Genomic DNA, 20,391 nt, shown 5'->3' on the forward strand with positions numbered 1-20,391 from the left:
GCGTGTCATGAGTAGTTTAATACATACTCCACAATTCCTACCTCGAGTACGCTCCTGCAGCAGCAATATCGAGGAATGAATTTTAAAAAATATGTTGAAATACTTTCACATCTTCTTAATGTTGAACGATATAACGACTTTTTTGATAAAAATCATGAAAATCGACTTGTTGGTTATATGTCACTCCCTGAAGTGAATTAGGCAAATTATCACCAACGAGGAAGAGGTTGAGGCTCCTATCATGGTAGTGGCTCCGATCATGGTCGTGGTCGTAGTCGTAAAATAAATTATAATCATGATGGTCGTCTTGAGCTAAAATGACCAACAGTATAAAAGGAATGGAGCCAAGAAGTAATACAAAAGAAAAATTCAAAAAGTGTATGTCATAGATGTGGAGGAATTGGGCATTGGTCGCAACTTGCCAACCATCTAAACGTCTGGTTCAGCTCTATCATGCATCCTTGAAAATGGGAGATAGTAATCCAGAAGCAAACTTTATCTCTGAAGTTAATGTTAAGCCAATGCATAAGATGAATAATAATAATACAGAAGCAAAATGTTGAGCTATGCATCTGGATGTAATTGATTTCTTTGTATTCCCTGAAGGAAAAATGATCAGTGACGATTCCGCAATAATCTAGATAATTTTTCTTTTCTATTTGTTTGTATTAGTTGGTATGTTTGTGTTTTTCTAATCATTGTAAATATATTAGTCATGTTTAATAGTTATATTTTACTTTGTTTATGTCTGTTTTTGAAGAAAATATGGATATACACCAAACTTTTTTTGGATCAATGATCAATCATAAAAATATTTGTGTAATTGATAGTGGAACAACGTATGCCATATTCAAATATGAATTCTCTTACTTGCTTAGAAGAAAAGGGAATGTTACTACAATTTCTGGTAATTTAAACTTAATAGAAGGCTCCGAAAGAGCTATTATATTCATGCCTAAGGGGACAAAATTTGTTATATAAGATGAATGCATTGTTCTCTTCTAAATCCCCAAGAAAGTTGTTAATTTAAAGATATTTGCCGAAATGGATATCATATTGAGCCAATAAATGAAATGAATGTTGAATACCTTGGCATTACCAAGATTGTTTCAAACCAGAAATATGTGTTGGAGAAATTATCAACTTTATCTTCTGCTTGTATTATGCAAAAATAAGTACAGTTGAAGCACATTCTATCGTAAATCAGAATTTTACTGACTTGAAGACTTTTGTGCTTTGGCATGATCGAATGGGTCATCCTGGATTAATAATGATGAGACGAATCATTGAAAATTCAAATGAACATCCATTAAAGAACCAGAAGATCCTTACATGTGATGAATTTTCATGTGTTGCTTGTTATCAAGGCAAATTGATTACTAGGTCATCACCAATGAATGTTAACACTGAAATATAAAAAAAAAATTGATTCTATTCGGTGTTTCAATTTTTCAGTGTTTATGCCCACCCCTACAAATACATTTCAAGATCATAAAAGAATATATTTAAGCAAAACACATTAACATAAATTAAAACCATTAACTAATTCTTTATCAGTTTACTTTAATTCTAGGTTATCATATCCGTCAGTAATGAAATTGTGTAGAGAATAAGTGGTAATCCTAAAATTAGAGGAAGCACAATTTATTGAGGTTGAGACTTAATTAATCATGTATGTTCATCAAGTTTTCAATCTAACAGATGAATTTTGTTCTTCATTATATATTCGTTATGATTACTTTAATATTAATTGTACAACTCATTTTATATACAAAAATGATGATTAGTGACATTTTTTATATTTTGGATCAGTAATTTTATTATTTTGATTTTTATAAATTTTATTATTGAATTTGTCAAGATATTTATTTATAGTGATTTATCTATTTTATAAATTACCTATATATTTTTTTCAATTGAATCTTTTACATTAGTAATTTTCTTTTCCCACCTCCCCAACTTGAAAAAATAACCTAAAAGTGTCTTATAGGTTTTCAATTTTTTTTTAAAAAGAAAAGGGACAAGAAGACCCTTTTACTTTTTCTTTATTTTTTTTACTTTCAGTATTCATAAAAGGATTAAACTAATAATATCTTTACTACTGAAGTTATTGGACAACTACTGAAGTTGTCAAACGACTAAAAACGTTGTCCCCACAACAAGGACAATTGTTAGACTAAAATACAAAAGTTAAAAAATTTGTCTAACAATCACTTCCTATTGTATCTCCAAAGACGAGCCTTCGTTTCACCCATTAATTTTAAAATAGTATATGACGTCATCATCAGTCGCATTATCTCCTTAAATTATTATTCAAGATACATATAGCTTTTTCTCTTGGGAATGACTAGTATATCACTAATCTTCGTTAGGTCACTAATCTTTACTATATATACTACGTGTTTTTTTTCTTAACTGGAAAACCTAGACTCTATTGCTTCTTTTGAAAGTTTATCACTATTTCCAATGTGCGTCCTTCAAAAAAGCAAACAATAGAAAGAAAAAAAATAGATAAAATGAACAATTAGGACCTCCATATATATCTTGTTAAGTTATTACCAATTGTAATATATTATTAGTTTAAATATAATATTATTTTAATTGATATTTTAAATTTTATTGTATCGTATGCACTATTAAGTTTCGTCATGTAATAATTAAAAACCTCGTATTACATAACAATTAATTAAATATAATCGCATTATTAACTTTTTATTTATCTTAATTAATTATTTAATGATTTTATTTTTGAGTTACTCTATTTTTCTACCAAAAATTGCACCTTAAAATTCTCGTCCCAATTATATCCATTGGAGACAAAAGGACCAACCATTCGGTAAAGGGATAAACTCGTAATTTGACACCATAGAATACAGTATACACAACGATAACCAAAAAGCCCCCATCTCATCCAATTAATACTCGCCACGCAACTACACATCCACGTGTCGTCCTGAGACGACAAGTACAACACTCATTAATATACACCGAGGATACACTCGAACAAAACTCAACCGCTTTACAAGTGGCATTCGCTGGTGATTACACAACCTCCTGATGGGCAAATATGTAAATTCAACTCTCGATTCGGTATCCCGCGTCACCAGCAAGCACACAGGAGTAGAACTTCAGTCACCTTTGCTTTTTGTATGTATTTCTTCAAATTGAATAATTTTTTGCTGAAATTTTTCACTTTTCATATCTGAAAAATTCTCTGCAGATTCAAATTTGGAATAGTTGAAGAAGAAGAAGAAGAGAAAATGAGAGGAAACGATCCGAATCCGTTTGATGAAGAGGAGCCTGAAGTCAATCCTTTTTCAGTAACCGCCTTTCTCTCGATGCTCTTTTTTTACGTTTTTTTTAATATATTAATTTGATGCTTTCCTTAGATCTAGGCTGTTGTTAACTTTATTCGTATAACATTATCATTTTTCAATGTTTTTTTTTCTGATTTTTTATCGGATGTTTTGTGGTGGTATTTGGAATTGAATTGTTTGATTTGATCTAGATCTGCGTACTTGGATGGTGGAAGTTTATTAAGGAGTTTAGATTTTGCCTAATTTTTTGGGTACATTGTGGTGTTTAAGATTGACTTGTCGGCGTGGTGAAGTTATACAGCATTTTATTGAGATTAATACATAAATCTAGCTGATTTTATATGAATTTTAAGATAAATTAGCCTGTATGAACTAAATTAGAAGCTTAACTTGAAAGGTTGGCTTGAGAGTCGAGCCTGGGGATTGATCTTCATCCCGTTTAATTTAAAATGGTTGTAATTTGCTTGGATATGGGCATATGGCCTTTGGTGTGAAGTTACTGGTCCTTACTGATTTATGATGAGGACTCTTAAATGAAAGATGTTTTGTTTAAGGTTGGTTTGTTTTATTTTTAGGTATACATATGCTATTTTTTCATGCGTTTAAGGGAAAATGGAGGTTTACGAAAATAATGACAATAAAATTAACCCTGCTTTTCCTAGTTATTGAAAAAATAGATGGAGTCTAAACATTTAAAATTTATAAGAAGAAAAACAAGCAATGGAAATCAGTCTGTTTTTGTTTGCCTCCACTTGAAACGAAGAAACCAGTTTTGCGTAATAGTTAGCTATTATGCTGCTGACAAGTGACGTATGATATGTGTGTGTATATATATTGACAAGAAGGTATCTGTGAGATGTTTCGAGTTAAGTGAGAAAGCTACAACTTTTTTACAGTTGCATGTCTTGCAACACTCCATATGGAAAAATACCAAGTCAGTAAGTGGACATTAGACAAGCATTAATACCCGATAGTGTTTAAGAGAGGTACTTGCATTAACTAGAACATATTTTATAGCCCGTACTGGTGAGTGGCATAAATGGTTCTCTTTATCAAATGTTACTTGCTGCCCTGCCCTGTTGGGACATGGCTTCCATATCCTTCAGCAGACTCTTTCTTACCTCCTTATTTGGATCCACAATCATCCATCTATCTCATAGGGCCTGAAAATACCTAGAACCATCGAAACCCACTATTTGTTCTTCCATAGAGATTATATGAATTTCCTTAATCTTTTAAGGTTGTGAGTGTTGTTAGTGCCAAAACGGGCATGCTTCAGTTCTCGAATTATTACAGTGTATGTGTGTTTAACTCGCAATCACTTTCTCGTAAAGCAGAATATATTTTTACATTAAAATTACAATTATAACTTCTTATGCTTTATTTACTTTGAATGCTCTGAATGTGCAAGATCTCACAATCACTTTCTCGTAATGCAGAATTTATTTTACATTAAAATTAAATTATAACTTCTTATGCTTTATTTACTTTGAATGCTCTGAATGTGCAAGATCCTCCTCACTTGTATCATCTGTATTTTCTTGCAGAAAGGTGGCTCCGCTCCTGCTTCGAAGTCACGCTTCCCTCAAATGATTGCTAGTACTCTTGGTTTTGGACAAAAACATGATGCAACTGATGACGTTCCATTGGATTCGATGAATGTAATGAAGTTGATATGCTTTTGTTTGCAGTCTTGTAAAGAACATTGTGTGTTCTGAATATGTTCTTCTCAATTGTGTTTTAGGGCTCCAACAAGAAGCAAAAAGAATTAGCAACCTGGGAAGCAGATCTGAAAAGGAGAGAAAGAGTTGGTTCTTTTTCTTTTTATTTAAAATTTGTTGTTTGCTATGTGCATTACTGCGAATTATATTTTTTTTTTGTTGATTTCTGATCATCTATTGCTGCAAGGGTTCAAATTTTTGAATAGTTATGTTCCTAGTTTTTTGGCTAAACTATTTACGACAACCTCCTGTAGTGTATTTTTAGTCTATTATTTTTCTCAATTCAGTTCGAGGCTTGTGAATGCTTCTCAAAATGTTACTTTTTAGCTAAATGTGTTGTTATGAGTTCCTTGATCTGTAGTTTATTCTAGTTTATATTTGCTTCAAATCAGTTTGAGGCTTATGCATGATTCTCATTAAGTGCCGGTTTAACAGGATATTAAACGAAGAGAAGATGCTGTTGCTGGTGGTAAGAAATGACTTAAGCTAGTTTCAGATTGTTATTAAATCGTCTTATTTTCTCTTTAGCATGCTGAGATAATGCGTTTCTATGATTCAATTCAGCTGGTGTGCCAACTGATGATAGGAATTGGCCGCCCTTCTTTCCAATTATTCATCATGATATAGCAAATGAAATACCAGCTCATTCTCAGCGGCTGCAGTATTTGGCTTTTGCAAGCTGGTTAGGTAGCATCTCACTTCTGTTTTGTTTTCTTTAAAAGAAGAATGTTTCTTTGAATATCAAAAACAATTGTCTGCTAAATTTTCTCTAGTTTCTGCTTTCATCAAGTACCTACAAGTTTACCATTTGTTTATGATTTGAGTGTACTTTACGAGTGCAAAATGTTGGAGTTTTGCATGAAACTCTTCATAGTTTCTTTACTTTTCTGGGCTCAATATGTGCAGTGTGCATCAGTTTCTCTGCTTTTTTGTCTGGATTTTGCTTAAAAGATGTAATACATGAGATATGCTACTCACTCTGTTTCATTTTATGTAACCCTCTTTAATTGGGGAGATTAAAAAAGAAAGGAAGATGTGCCAGGTTTTAAAGACGTGCCAGGTTTTAAACATGCCATACATAACATTTGTGTGGCTGTAAAAGCTTGTCATTAGGATAAAATGGAAAGTTTAAGTTATACTGTCTCCATATGTAGAAATGAATTGGCTCTTGGAACAGACTAATATAGGGTCACAAACCGGCAGAGGGGAAAACCTGCTTCTCAGCTCAAGTTTCTGGCAAGAGAAGAAATTCCTCTCCCTCTGTTTCTGCCTACTGTTTGTCGAAACAAGAACCAATATAATTGAATGAATCTTGATTCATTGAGGTGTTTGACAGAAATTAAGACCCCTATGTCCCTAGTAGATGGGAAGTGCAACCCTTAATTTATCTGTTGAACTGATAGCTGAATGTTATTTCTGTGAAAGTAAACTCATACAGAGAGAGCTTCATTGCACATAGTTATTAGTTTGATGCTATCGAATGTCTCTTACTATATTGAGCTGGTATTTTAAGACATAAGTTAATAACCAGTTGCTTTCATCCTTCGTCAAACTACATTTTTGTGTTTCACCTTGACAAATTGCCAATATATTCATAGATGATTATATCTAATTAATCATGGGGTGACCAATGAAGTGATCTTCTTTAGCTTATAGAAATACAGATACTAGAGTATTATTCAATAAAGGCAACCATTGTTGTGAAGGACACAGAAGTTAAGGTGATAGATTTTGGTTTTCTTGGAAAGCTACATTTCACTTCTATGTTCCCCTTTTCCCGAATTTATTCCTTCATTTATTTCTTTTGATTTTTCCGATAAGGTACATTGTAGTTCCCCTTTGTTTTGCAAACCTCATTTTCAGAATCCACGGAGAACATAATGAATAAGAGAACTAGAATAATGGTATTCATTCACTCATTCAAGGAGTAACTCTTGTATAAAGGTTATCCCATCTTTTATTTTTGTGACTTGGATGATCTATTGTTGTACATGTCAGGCTTTACATTGATGAAATTTTGCTTACTGATTTAAAAAATTGTGTATGAGAGAAACATATTTCTATGTTTAATGCTGCTGTCGTTCGTTATTAGGGTCAAACGACTTTAGCCTTTCTGCTTATACATCTTTTTGGGATCCAAGCAGCATAAAATTAGTAGCTGCAAGTTTTGAGTTTGTGTTTTCAAACTTCTATAGTAGTTCAGCTCTGAAGTTACAATTATCCAATGTTTTGATTGAAATTCAGCAATACTGTTTCTTTATTAAAAGTAACAAGACCCAATTGATATGGAACCCAAGAGCAAGCCGTTTGACAACTTCATCCATGTGAGTAACATTTTAGGTTGAGATGTGAGTAATTTTTATAGGATGGAGGGAAACTAGTAGTAGATTTTTCTTTTGTTAAAACGACAGGGTTTATAGCTGTCGTGTAAAAGAATAAACTGGGATAGATGACTATCTTCTTTATGGGCTATAATACTTGTTCAACAGTTGCCCTCTCTCTCACAAATGTTACTCCTTCTTTCAAGGGCTCTATGAATCTTGTATTATCTTCTTACTCTTTCTTTGAGTGTTATATGAATCTTTCTATTTCATAACCTCTTTGGGTTTGCTCCAAAATCTTTTTACAGGTATTGTTTTTTGTCTGGCGTTCAATGTTCTTGCCGTGACTATCTGTTGGATTAAGGGTGGCGGTGAGCTTTATTCTCTCTTTTCTGCGGCAGCTCATGTGGCATTCCTTTTTATTGGCGTAAAGATCTAAAAGTAAATTCAAGTTCAATATATCTAACATCATCTAGTTCTTGCCTTCTCTAGGTGTTAAAATCTTTTTCCTGGCTGTAATATATGCTTTAATGGGATGTCCCCTTTCGTACATTTTGTGGTACAGGCCTCTGTATAACGCAATGAGGTATGTAGTGTTGTTTCTCTTAATTTCATCCCCTTTTCACCTTTTTAAAATCCCTTCAGTTGTTTCTTTTCGTTCTTGATTTCCACATAACAGATTGTTTGGATTTGCAGGACCGACAGTGCATTGAAGTTTGGATGGTTTTTCATGTTCTACTTGGTTCGTTTTGCTGACAGAAGTGATAAAGATGCTGTCTATTTTATGCCAGGAGTTGTTTTTGAGTATTTTGTTTTCTTGTTATTTGTATGTGCAGTTCCACATTGGATTTTGCATACTTGCTGCTATTGCTCCTCCCATTGTATTTCAAGGAAAATCCTTAACGTAAGCTCTGCTGCAATTTTTAGTCCATTAACCGCGCATTATAGAGTTCAGTATTCTGTATAAGCTGCTACTTCTGGCAGGCTGTTTTAGCTTAGTAGAATTTGCTAGTCTATATGGATACACCTTTTAGGTGAAAATATGCTTTAAATGCCCTTGTTGCCTTCTTGCCCTTGTTTCTGCAAATGATTTGGTTCATAGTGTGATGATAGAAGAGTTGAAGATCCCAAAAACCCCTTGGTGTTGCACACCACAAAAAAACATGGTTTAGTTTTGTGACCAACGGATTACTGCTTCCCTTGTTGGTGCATCGATTTTCCTGTGGTTGTACCATATTGATTTTTTTGATAAGGATATTTGTACCATATTGATATGGAAACAGTTCAAAAAGAAATCGACCAGTTAAAGGTCTGGTTGTACTCTATAATGTTTTTAAATTAAATCTGTGTATGATATGAATCTTGAATGGTGAGAAATGCTCTTCATGAGCATGAATAAGAGCAATGAAATATTGATGCTGTTAAATGCGGTGATTGTTATCAAGGGTTTTCCACTTTCCCTTGGATTGTCATTGTTTCTTTTATATTCTTCTTCACTAATTATTGTGCTTCCTTTTTACTTCATTCCAGGGGTATCCTTGCAGCAATTGATGTCTTCTCTGACCATGTGTTGGTTGGGGTAAGTTGTTTAATTATTTGCTCTTATTTTAATGAGAGGAAAAAAAAATAACAAATTCTTTGACACATCCCTTTGAAAACAATAACTTGAATGCCATTGTTTACTATGTTTAATTACAGTACTAATAGGGTGTACAAGTAATACTGGTACTAGTTGTACATAGATGAGATTTGCAATCAAACATTGTATTAAAATTTTATACCAGCATTATTCTACCTAATACACCCTGCCAAATGACCATAATGCTTGATAGTAGATACTTCCCTTCCAAGTATTATTGTTAAAAAGGTAAAAGGGGAAAAACTCTCAGTTTCTCATTATTAGCAGATTGAATTTGATTTAACTTGTGTACTCAGCACTGTCTTTACTGTTTACTTGAACAAAAACTTAAATTTCATTTTATTTTTCTCATTTCATATTGCAGTTAGTTTGTTAACTGATTTAGCAGATCAAAAACTTTTTTGTAGTCTCATTTTCTTGAACAATAACTCAATTTCATTTGATATTCTGATTGCATATTGCAGCTAGTTTTTAAACTGAGTTACTGCATCAAAAGCTCTCTTAGATAATTGGAATTCCCAATAAAAATTGAGAGTAAATGCTTGTAATAGCTTATCAGGATGTTTGATCTTTTATCTTCTTAATATATATTCTTGTGTTGTCCTTTTCTTCTTTTTTTGCAGATATTTTATTTGATTGGATTTGGTTTCTTCTGCTTGGAAGTTTTGCTTAGCTTGTGGGTGCTGCAGGTGAGGTTTTTACTGTATTGCGATTCTTCATGTCAGGTTCATTAATAAATCAATTTTATGAAGATCAACTGGGGCAATGCTCCACCTAGTGTTCTGGTATCTGCTGTGTTTTGCTCATCTTTGCCTTGCGGCTTGAGCTTCATGTGTATGTGGCCTAAAAGTGAAATCTATCAAGGGAAAAAAAGAAATCGTACATCAATTCATATTTAAGCTCTTGCTTGCTGTGTGAGGGGGTAGCCTTGGAGGAGAGGGGTATCATCTGGTTTCTCTTAAATATCAAGAAAAATGCATCTCTAGTCCTTTTTGATGATTTGCCAGGTTTTCCTTTTATCACAGAAAGAAGGTAGACAATTTGCTAGGTTTTCAACCAGATATGGACATTCAAGTAGTTTTTGTTTTGGAGCATGTACAACTTTTGAACAGTAAATATACTAACAGAAGAGTCAATTTTGGAAGTCGCTTTGTGGGGGGAGAGAGTTGGGGTTGTATCATTTTGTAGGGATATTCAGAACCTAAGGTTGAATTTAGTTGTGTTAGGTAATTAGACTTTTCTATGCCTGATAACAAGCTGTTCTATACTACTAAATGTTTACTTTCATCTTGTGATGTTTTCTTCTGTTATATCATTGCAGAAAGTGTACATGTATTTCCGAGGGCACAAGTGATGCACCTGTTTGAACGTATCAACAAAACAATTCTTTTCCAGAGGAAGGAAGCTAAACATATGCCTTCATCATCAGTTTGGCTGAGTAATGACTTGCGTGATATAGTTGCATGTTTTCTAGGTTTCAGAGTTATCGTTGCTTCGTTCAAAACATATTCGTTTCATTGTCATTTTTGTATGTAATCACAGTTTGACCTTTGATCATTAGACTACTACATTACTGTACCTATTATATAGTGCCTTCACTGGGATTCATTTTGAAATCAAAAACACCCATTCGGTTTCTGAGTGATGGTGTTTTTCAAAATTTGTCCACTAATAGCCATATCCAATTGAGACTCCCAGAAACATAACAAGACAATAACTACAAAAAAATAAAACCTAGTTAACATAAAGAAAGAGACTACTATTATTTTTTCTTTGCTACACTACAAGCAAGTATTGATTGGGTTCTTCTAAATAATACTACTGCGTTTCATGGTATCCTTGAATTGGAATTTGGCAACCAGAAGCTTCAGGCATATGAAAGCATATAGGTTGCTGAATAAATGTATATTGGAGTAGCTGTATTCGATCTTCTTAGGACTAGATTTGGTGGGGTGCGCCAGGCCCGTGCAATAGTGCGAACACATGGGCGACTCGCAAGAGCCCAGGTAGCAAGCTACCTTAATGGACTTGATCTTTTAAAAAATTAAGTTAATATCGTGTGAACCAATGGCCTACATATCAGATATTAAACTGATAAGAACAGATACTACACTTGATCTTAGTCAAAAAGTCGAAAAAGGTATGCTTTATTATGAAAATGAAAATTGATTTATGTAGCAGCTTATTGAATTAGGTATTAGGCCTAACTTATACCCCAAAAGCTAGCCAAAGGGAGGAGGATTGCCCAAGTCCACCCATCTCATTAACCACCGATGTGGGACTTATCATTCTTTAACACCCCACCTCACGCCCAATGCTTAGCATCTGGTGCGTGGACAATTTTTAATTTTGGAAGCCCCAACATTAGATAAGATGAACCCTGCTCTGATACCATGTGAAATTAGATGTTAAGCCTAACTTAGACCTAATTTCACACAGCTTTCAGCTGCCTACGCATTTGCTCTCATTCTGATGTGGTACTTGTAGTTTTGTAAACGTAATCCCGTTGCCTTTGCTTCTGAATCATATAAACAACTTGCATAAATAATGTGTTCAATATTGGCTGGACTACCATAAAACAAACAATAGAACAATTAAATAACTTGACATTCAAGATGTGCAATTCTCTAGGAATGCTTCTGTATTTAGAATCAAATTCAAAAATAACCTCACGATCTGGTGATACTAGTTTAAAAACATCTACGAATAAAACACAAGTCTGAAAAAGCTGATACAATCATACGTCTATAAGAAAATAACATATAAAATATAGTTTTGTTGAGGAGAAAATAGATTACACGATACTCTTAACAACAACAAACTCCAACCACTTAGCAAACTCAAGTATCGTTAGTACCTACATTAGACCATGTATGCAAAAAAGTTTCGAGTAAATAACTAATTTAAGATTAGAAACTTATCCCACAAAAGAAACAAATCCAACACTTCAAATCACATACAACTACGAGAAAAATTAAAATAGGTATAAATAATTCATGAATCATAGTAGCAAATGATCTAAGCAAATAAATTAAAGGGAGCAATGCAAGGAAGTTTCAATATTTTTGTTCATTTATTAATTCCGCCAAAGTGACGAGAGTCTTGGAGTAGCAATAAACTAACCTCATGATCTATAGGTCATATAAGTTTGTACTGTGGAAACTATCACTATATAATATTCTTACTTACATTTGGATAGACTGTCTACACCACATCCTTTAAAGTGCGATTCTTTCCTGAATCTCTATTAACACGAGATGCTTTATACACCAGATCGTCTGTACTATATATTAACTCATTTTGTCATTTGTATGCAAATAAGAATCTTTTTCAGATGTAGGAATGGATATGTTTGGAATCCTTAATCTTAACCAAATACCAAACTTGCTAAAATAGGACGTAACTAAGATCATATAAATTTAGAATGATGAATATAATGAATTTAAAAATAAATACGTAATTAATTCTTGGAAATAGAAAATTCCTTTTCCCCCTTTTATTTTCTTATTTCATGAATTATTTTCTCTTTCTTTTAGTAGTGAAATTTCTTGTATTTTATCACACTTAAAAAGAACGTCAAAATTAAAGGATGGTTCTTAAATTAATGCTGCAGCATACTTAAATCAATTAACAAAAGTTTAGTTAGTTTGAATTACTTTATATCATACTTTAAGTTTTATTTGTTGTATTTAATGTTTTCTAATATACAAATAATAGTGTTTTAGGCCTAGTTTTTTATGCAATTATTTAAATTTGAACTGAGAATGAACTCATACTAAGTTGGAGTCCAGAACCTTAAGGGTATAAAATATTAACAAAAATTTCAAAATGGTATCTAAAATTTTATATTAACTGAAACGGCAAAATTGCTGGAACAACAGCGATTTACTCCACCGAAAAAAGCAAAATCGCTACTACTGCAGCGATTTTGCGAAATGTGATTTGTTTTTAAAAAAAATTCAAATCGCTACCTTGGCAGCGATTTTCAAATTTTTTTAAAAATTTTTTTTTAGAAAATCGCTGCCTAGGCAACAATTTCCATTTAAAAAAAAAAGATTTTTTTTTAAATTTTTTTTTTTGAAAATCGCTGCCTAGGCAGTGATTTTCAATTTTAAAAAAATTTCTTTTTTTTAAATGGAAATTGCTGTCTAGGCAGCGATTTTTTAATTTTTTTTAAAAAATTTGAAAATCGCTGCCAAGGTAGCGATTTGAATTTTTTTAAAAACAAATTGCTTTTTCCGTTGGAGTAAATCGCTGTTGTTCCAGCGATTTTACCGTTTTGGTTAATATAAAATTTTAGATACCGTTTTAGAATTTTTGTCAATATTTTATACCCTTTAAGCTCCAAACTCTACTAAATTGAGAGTAATAATAGTTGCAAATTGGAGTGCACATAATTTGATTTGAAAAAATATAGCACATTATATTAAATTAATTTTAGGCTGAAATTTTTTTATTTGACATCGCGATTAATAAGATTTATTGTATTGCCAAGTAATTTCTAATTAAGTAAGCTATAAATACTTATTATGAGCTAAGTTTAGCCTTATATCAAACTTTGTAATCCTTAAGTAGTGTAGCTCCTTTTTTTGTTTTTGTTTTTTTAAAAAAAAAATTGTTTTGCACTTGAGTAATTTTCTAGTCAAAGAAAAAATTGCTACTGTTCCATTTTTAAAATTAAAAGTTGTCACAACTTAATTCTTATAATGGAATTTACAATAAAAATCTAAATCATTTATCTTATACTTGGTTGGACTTTTAATTCAGATTAGCAATTTCAAAATTATGTATACTATTATTATTATTATTATATATTTTATAAAATACCAATATAAAAGTTGCCTTCTTCAAATTCAATTATCTAGTGCAAATTGAATAAATATTACATAGTATATAATATACTTCATAAAATTCATATATTTCAATTTTAGTTAAACAAATTTATCAAATAATTATACATTATAATCTAAAACCTTAGAAAAATTTCGAAATAACTTATTCACCGATCAAAACACCTAAAATCTAAAAATCTCGAAATAACTTATTCACCGACCTGAACACCTAAAATCTTCCCAATTAACTTTCCATAAGGTACAAAAATATCAAGTGAACAATATTCCAAAGCAAAAGTAGTATCCAAAATTGTTTGAATTATGGATTACACATTCTCTATCTTCTTTTATGCCATTATCCTTCTGCCACGTGTCCTATGAAATATCCAAACTGAAATAAATCACCACCAAACCTTTTCTCCATCCCTTTATCTATCACAAACATCATCTTCAATCCATACTAACAGAAAAATAAATAAATAAATTCAAGAAAAATAATAAATTTTCTTATTCAATAGTGTATGTGGAGTGTGGGGTGGGGAGGGGTGGGGGTGGGGTAGGGTAGTACAAGGTTAAAATGACCATTATACCCCTAAACAAAAATTTAAAATTACAAACCATCTCCTCTTTATTCTTAGCCTTAAAATAATTATCTAAAATAGTTGAACTAAAAGCAGTCGTTAGACGTATAATTCATGTATATCAGTGTATACCAGCTAGAAAAAAAAGTAAAATAATGAATCCTACAACCTGCTGTCTAACGTATAATTCATGTATATCAGCGTATACCAACTAAAAATTCCTAACTCGATTTTTCAAAAATGGTGACAGATGTGTTAAAATTCTCAAAAATTAATATACTACTTTAAAGAGATTCAACACAAATACATCAACATGTATAAATATACTATAATTTATACATGGTTAAAATTAACTTTTATGTATATACAGTAAATGTGAACCTCCTTCAATTAGTTTAGATGTTTACCTTTTCAAATTTTACAACCCCATTGTCAAAATTTTAGTTTCGTCACTGCATCATCATGTAATTCACTGAAAGTAAACTAATGAATCCTACTTGCTATATTTACGTAAAACTCCATTGCTCTGACTCTTCAAAAATATTTACATATGTATATTAAATTTTTCAAAATTAATATATTACTCTTAAAAGATTCGATCAAATATAACAAACATTTTAAGAGAGTTCGAGCGGTTTAATACTACCTCCTCAAAGCCAAGGGTAGTCACAGAAATCCAAATCAACACACTTCACTATCCAAACAAAACAGCCATCACCATAGCCTTTAACTTCTTACAAAAAATTCTAAGCCTCACATATTTTTTTTTCCAAAATATCCTAAAAACCAAAATAAATTTTTAAAAAAATGCCCATTCATTAATCTATCAGTAAGTCAGTGAGCACAAAAATAAAAAATAAAAGAGCTTCCTCCATAATTCTATCTCAAAAACCTCTCAAGAAACAGAGAGAGGGGCAAAAAAAAAAAAATGGCAGTTTGTACAGTGTACACTGCTCAATCACTGAATTCATCTTGTTCAATTTCAACTCCATCGAAACCCCACTTAAGATTTCACCAGAAACAAGTAATTTTCTTAACAAAAAGACCAAGAAAGATGACATGCTCTGCTTCCTCTGATGGTGAAAAAACAGTTGTAATTGGTTTGGCAGCTGATTCTGGTTGTGGTAAAAGTACATTTATGAGACGATTAACCAGTGTTTTTGGTGGCGCTGCTGAACCACCAAAAGGTGGAAATCCAGATTCAAACACATTGATATCAGACATGACTACTGTTATTTGTCTTGATGATTATCATTCACTTGACAGAACTGGTAGAAAAGAAAAAGGGGTAACTGCTCTTGATCCAAGAGCTAATGATTTTGATCTTATGTATCAACAAGTTAAAGCTATTAAAGATGGGGTTCCTGTTGATAAACCTATTTATAATCATGTTAGTGGCCTTCTTGATCCTCCTGAGGTGATTAAGCCTCCAAAGATTCTTGTCATTGAAGGATTACACCCCATGTAAGTCTACTCCCTACGCCCCTTCCTTTGACTTATATACACTGACAGTATCTCATAACTTTTAGTCTCAATTTGTCCGTTTAATTTATATGCACTGACAGTATCTCACAACTTTTAGCCTCAATTTATGTGAGAGTGTTTGATTGTAGAGTCGATGTTGAATTTTGAAATGTATAGAGCTTTTTTTATTTTTTTTAAAAATATCATTATAGAATTTGAGTGAAAAGTTATTGAATTTTGTTAGAATGTGTTTAAAGAAAAAAAATATAGATTTTTTTGAAATTTCTTATCTAAAATATGTGGTGTACATTTATGTGGTTGTGAAATCATATCTTGGTAGGGATAAAATGAAGTATTAAAGCTAAATTAATTTTTTTTGGTAATAATATAAGTTTTATTTTATTTAAAAGTAGACTAAAAATGAAAATGTGTTATATGAAATGGATAAAAAATGATTACTTAACTTATTTGATGGGTTATTCTTCCACTTATTATATACAAAGATTTATATAAATGTGAGTCATGGGCGGAGATAGGAGTGTACATGATCGGGTTGGTTTGAGTTTTTCAAATATCAAATCAAATCATTTGTGTCGGGTTTCTAAATTTATAAACCAAATTAAATCAATAAAATTTGGATTTTTCAACTTCGGGTTTTCTTTGAGATTTTTGGGATTTTTTGATTATGAATTCATAAAAACATATAATTTACTTGTATTTCAAATATTTATTTAGTCCTACCAAAATGCAACTATCTAATTTATTTCTCAAGAAAATAACAAAGAATATGATATAATTAATGACACTAAAATATCCAAAATAATAATAATAATAAAATCGCGTAAAACAAATATTGCAAATTAATAAGTCATAATGAAATTGATCATAATTTAAAGTACTAAATTGTGCTAAAATAAGTTTAGTAAGTATTAGTTACATGACTAAATATTAAAAGAAAGTAAAATTAGATCATGTATTTTAATTGTCTAAATCTATGTAAAACTAAAAGACAAATATTCAATATTATTGTCAATCCTTAGTGTTAAATTGATTATTTTTTTTTGCATTAGTATTAATTTGATTTTTATTTAAATTTTATTATAATTACCAACATGTATAGACTATAATCTTATTAGATCATTAAGAATTCTAATTTCCAAACATAAAATAATTATATTAAAATATAAAAACTATAAAAAAAATATAAGTGATATTTAAAAAATATATCAAAGTAAGTATTTTTAGGTATAAAATAAAATTTCTAAAATTATATATATAATGTCGGGTTGGTTTGGTCTCGGGTTTTTTTTTTAGTCGAAACCAAACTAACCCAAATATAGTCGGGTTTTTTTTTCCAACATCAAACCAAATCACTAGTCAGTTGTTTTCGGTTTGACTCGATTTGCAGTTTGATTTGATTTTTGGTTCGATTTTGTACACCCCTAGACGGAGGCAGTGTATAATCCCCTCAGCGAAATATTATTACTATTAACACATGATTAAAATTATTTTTTAGATATGTATAATACATGTCGAACCCCTCCCAATAGTTCGTATGTTTACTTTTAAAATTTTGAACCCCTCATTAAAATTTTTGACTTCGCTACTTGCGATGAGTATGTTATTAATAAATTTTTGAAGAAATGCAATGATGTTCTTCTAATGTTAAAACAAGACACATGCAAGAGAGGTGACACATTGAAAGAAAACTTTGGTTTCTCCGTATATTAAGATTCTTTATTTTTTTCTTGTCGTTTGTGTAGCGAAATATACTTTATAATTTACTTCCCTACAAAAGGGAAAAATGAAAAAAATGAGAACGGTGTAGGGGATTCTCTTCTTTTGACATGTATTACTTGGGATCTATAAGAATATTGACAAGTTTGTGTCTTAGATTCTCTAAAAATTATGATTCTTTTAGAAAATTTGATATAAATATAATAATATTTTTAAAAGGTCCAAACAAAATCGTTAATGAAAAATATCTTCGATTAATAATTTGATAAAAAAGTATGTGTACTTTTGATCTAAAAATGGTGATGATGAGACCCCTTGTTGGCCCGTTTTAATGTAAAATAACCACTTATGGAGTTACACATTTTACCGGTGAGAAACTTTATGACATTTTCCTTAAACTTAATTAGAATTTAAGTCTCCAAAATAATATCTATTTCTGCTGCAAAAATTAGATAGAAAATCAGTAGCAGCACCTTTAAACACCATATATACGTGTATAAGAATAATGATGAATAAAATGTATTTACTGCCAAAATAGAGATGGGAGAAAAATACGAATATCTAATGAGATAGAAGTTTCGAATAGTGAGATTTGTAATGTAGCGATCAATTATGCTAACATTATTTACTGTATTTTAGTGTGTTAAAAATAACATATATTGTATAGCTTTTTTTTTTTTAAAAAAAAGTGATAGTTTTAGAAATGTCCACGTACGTGCATTCTTTGACGTATACTTTTAGGGACTATTGCGTTTATAATCATTCTAATGCATGTATTAATAATCTTAGTAATATCATAATGTAGTAAAATCTGATATTTATTCTTCATTTTCTATGGTATAAAGGTATGATGAGCGTGTGAGAGACCTCTTGGACTTCAGTATCTACTTGGATATCAGCAATGAGGTCAAGTTTGCTTGGAAGATCCAGGTAACTATCACTACAATTTAACATGTTAGACAATTTACGTATAACGACGCGTACAAGTGACCTGATTATGTAAATATCTTTTACGTTGTTAATACATAGAACTTATGACTCGAACGAAATATGCATGATATCGCTTCTTTTTTGAAAAATGCAGAGGGATATGGCTGAAAGAGGACACAGCCTTGAGAGCATTAAGGCCAGTATTGAAGCTAGGAAACCAGATTTTGATGCTTACATTGGTGAACTACTTGCCCTTGAAATAACAATTAGCTCTGTTGCTCCACTTTTCATTTAAAAAAACCGCACGATGTGTGTCAGATCCTCCAAAAATGCATACTTTTGGAGGATCTAACATGAGTGCGATAACATATTTGGAGAGTCTGAACAACACAGATAGTTAATATCATACATGATTGATGAATACGATTAGTTAAGTGGCAAAAAAATTGTTTTTTTGGTGCAGATCCACAAAAGCAATATGCAGATGCAGTCATTGAAGTGCTCCCAACTCAGCTAATCCCAGATGACAATGAAGGCAAAGTTTTGAGAGTGAGATTGATAATGAAGGAAGGAGTGAAGAACTTCAATCCAGTTTACCTGTTCGATGAAGGATCGACAATCTCATGGATTCCTTGTGGCAGGAAGTTGACTTGTTCTTACCCTGGCATCAAATTCACCTATGGCCCTGACACCTACTTTGGCAATGAGGTATAGGTTGCATTCTTTCTCTACCTGCCAAAACTTGATCATACTAATCAATCGACTCTCTCGCCTTGTGGTCAACATTCCATTCCCCATAATCGTAGGTGCTCGTTCTATCCTGATTTGAATGAGCTGAAGCTCCCTAGGTACATATGGTTGGCCTTTATGGTGTCTCAGCAATACAAACATAGAAATAAGCTGAACTTAGGTTAGATCAACAGGGTGCATCAGATGGTAATCTAGTCCACCTGTCTAGACTCAACCCGTGGAACTCAATTGGCAGGACATTAGTTGCTGATTACTAGTCAGGCTAGAAAATTAAGCTTTGTATGTGAGGATTCATCTTAAATTGACTAGGCAGAAAAACTTCAATCCAGTTTACCTACCATCCTTTGTTCGGGTTTGGGACCAAGAATGTGAGCAAGCAAGCTAACACAAATGGTAAATAAACACTAAAAGAATATTAAAGCTTCTTTCGATATCTCTCGATGATATGTCACAGTTCTTTAAAGACAACATGCTAGAAAATACCTGGCTAACTCAGATAGCGGGTTTGTACCATTGCTCAGCTATTCTTCCAAAAATCATGCCTGATTTCACCATCTGTCTTTCTTCGTACTTGCAGGTATCTGTCTTGGAGATGGATGGCCAATTTGACAGACTAGATGAACTCATCTACGTGGAGAGCCATTTGAGCAACCTCTCCAGCAAATTCTATGGTGAAGTTACTCAACAAATGTTGAAGCATGCAGACTTCCCTGGCAGCAACAATGGAACAGGTTTTTTCCAGACCATTGTCGGTCTGAAGATCAGAGACCTCTACGAGCAAATCGTTGCCAGCAGAGCTGGAGCTCCAGTCGCAGCTGCAAAGGCCTAAACTTTGCCAAACTATATTAACAGCTACGCCCCAGAATCATCTGTTGTACCTAGTTGTTTCCCTTCTTCCCTAAATTTTATTTGCCGACTTCTTTTCTCCACTTTCATGTCTCAGTTTCATGGTAGATAATTCCCCATAAATGAGAAAATACACTTTGTTATGTATTTATTTGTAGCTGGAAATGTGTTGAGAGTTGTAACATGGACAATAAAATGGTGAAATGAATTTCAATTCCAAACAGTTTCTGCACAACTACTCGGGTGTAAACAA

At 32.0% G+C, this 20,391-nt stretch overlaps 2 protein-coding genes and 1 non-coding gene across 3 annotated transcripts; 2 read left to right on the plus strand and 1 right to left on the minus strand.

Annotated features, from left to right (window-relative positions):
* Positions 1 to 3,081: 3,081 nt before the first annotated feature.
* Positions 3,082 to 10,658, plus strand: LOC107029067 (secretory carrier-associated membrane protein 4). Its single transcript, XM_027919219.1, has 13 exons — positions 3,082 to 3,147; positions 3,221 to 3,320; positions 4,865 to 4,978; positions 5,062 to 5,124; positions 5,474 to 5,507; positions 5,603 to 5,725; positions 7,668 to 7,730; positions 7,852 to 7,945; positions 8,056 to 8,101; positions 8,196 to 8,263; positions 8,890 to 8,938; positions 9,622 to 9,687; positions 10,320 to 10,658. Exons 2-13 carry the CDS (start codon positions 3,261 to 3,263, stop codon positions 10,350 to 10,352), a joined length of 813 nt encoding a protein of 270 aa, XP_027775020.1. The 5' UTR covers positions 3,082 to 3,147; positions 3,221 to 3,260; the 3' UTR covers positions 10,353 to 10,658.
* Positions 10,659 to 10,945: 287 nt separating this feature from the next.
* On the minus strand, positions 10,946 to 11,142 carry LOC114078486. The gene has a single exon (XR_003580170.1). It is a non-coding gene; the product is annotated as a U2 spliceosomal RNA (small nuclear RNA).
* A 4,059-nt stretch (positions 11,143 to 15,201) lies between these two features.
* LOC107028386 (phosphoribulokinase, chloroplastic) lies at positions 15,202 to 20,361 on the plus strand. The gene is made up of 5 exons (XM_015229438.2): positions 15,202 to 15,875; positions 18,458 to 18,542; positions 18,697 to 18,781; positions 19,006 to 19,250; positions 19,870 to 20,361. The coding sequence occupies exons 1-5, from the start codon at positions 15,340 to 15,342 to the stop codon at positions 20,119 to 20,121; spliced, it is 1,203 nt and encodes a 400-aa protein (XP_015084924.1). The 5' UTR covers positions 15,202 to 15,339; the 3' UTR covers positions 20,122 to 20,361.
* The last annotated feature ends 30 nt before the right edge of the window (positions 20,362 to 20,391 follow it).

This window comes from Solanum pennellii, chromosome 8, assembly GCF_001406875.1.
Source record: "Solanum pennellii chromosome 8, SPENNV200".
NCBI lineage: Eukaryota > Viridiplantae > Streptophyta > Magnoliopsida > Solanales > Solanaceae > Solanum > Solanum pennellii.

Bases quoted from the DNA above. Each gene is read 5' to 3' on its own strand.
- LOC107029067 (XM_027919219.1), top strand. From the start codon at position 3,261: ATGAGAGGAAACGATCCGAATCCGTTTGATGAAGAGGAGCCTGAAGTC. The intron at 4,979-5,061 runs GTAATGAAGTTG...ATTGTGTTTTAG, and splicing joins TTCCATTGGATTCGATGAAT to GGCTCCAACAAGAAGCAAAA. The intron at 5,125-5,473 runs GTTGGTTCTTTT...CCGGTTTAACAG, and splicing joins ATCTGAAAAGGAGAGAAAGA to GATATTAAACGAAGAGAAGA.
- LOC107028386 (XM_015229438.2), top strand. From the start codon at position 15,340: ATGGCAGTTTGTACAGTGTACACTGCTCAATCACTGAATTCATCTTGT. The intron at 15,876-18,457 runs GTAAGTCTACTC...TATGGTATAAAG, and splicing joins ATTGAAGGATTACACCCCAT to GTATGATGAGCGTGTGAGAG. The intron at 18,543-18,696 runs GTAACTATCACT...TGAAAAATGCAG, and splicing joins AGTTTGCTTGGAAGATCCAG to AGGGATATGGCTGAAAGAGG.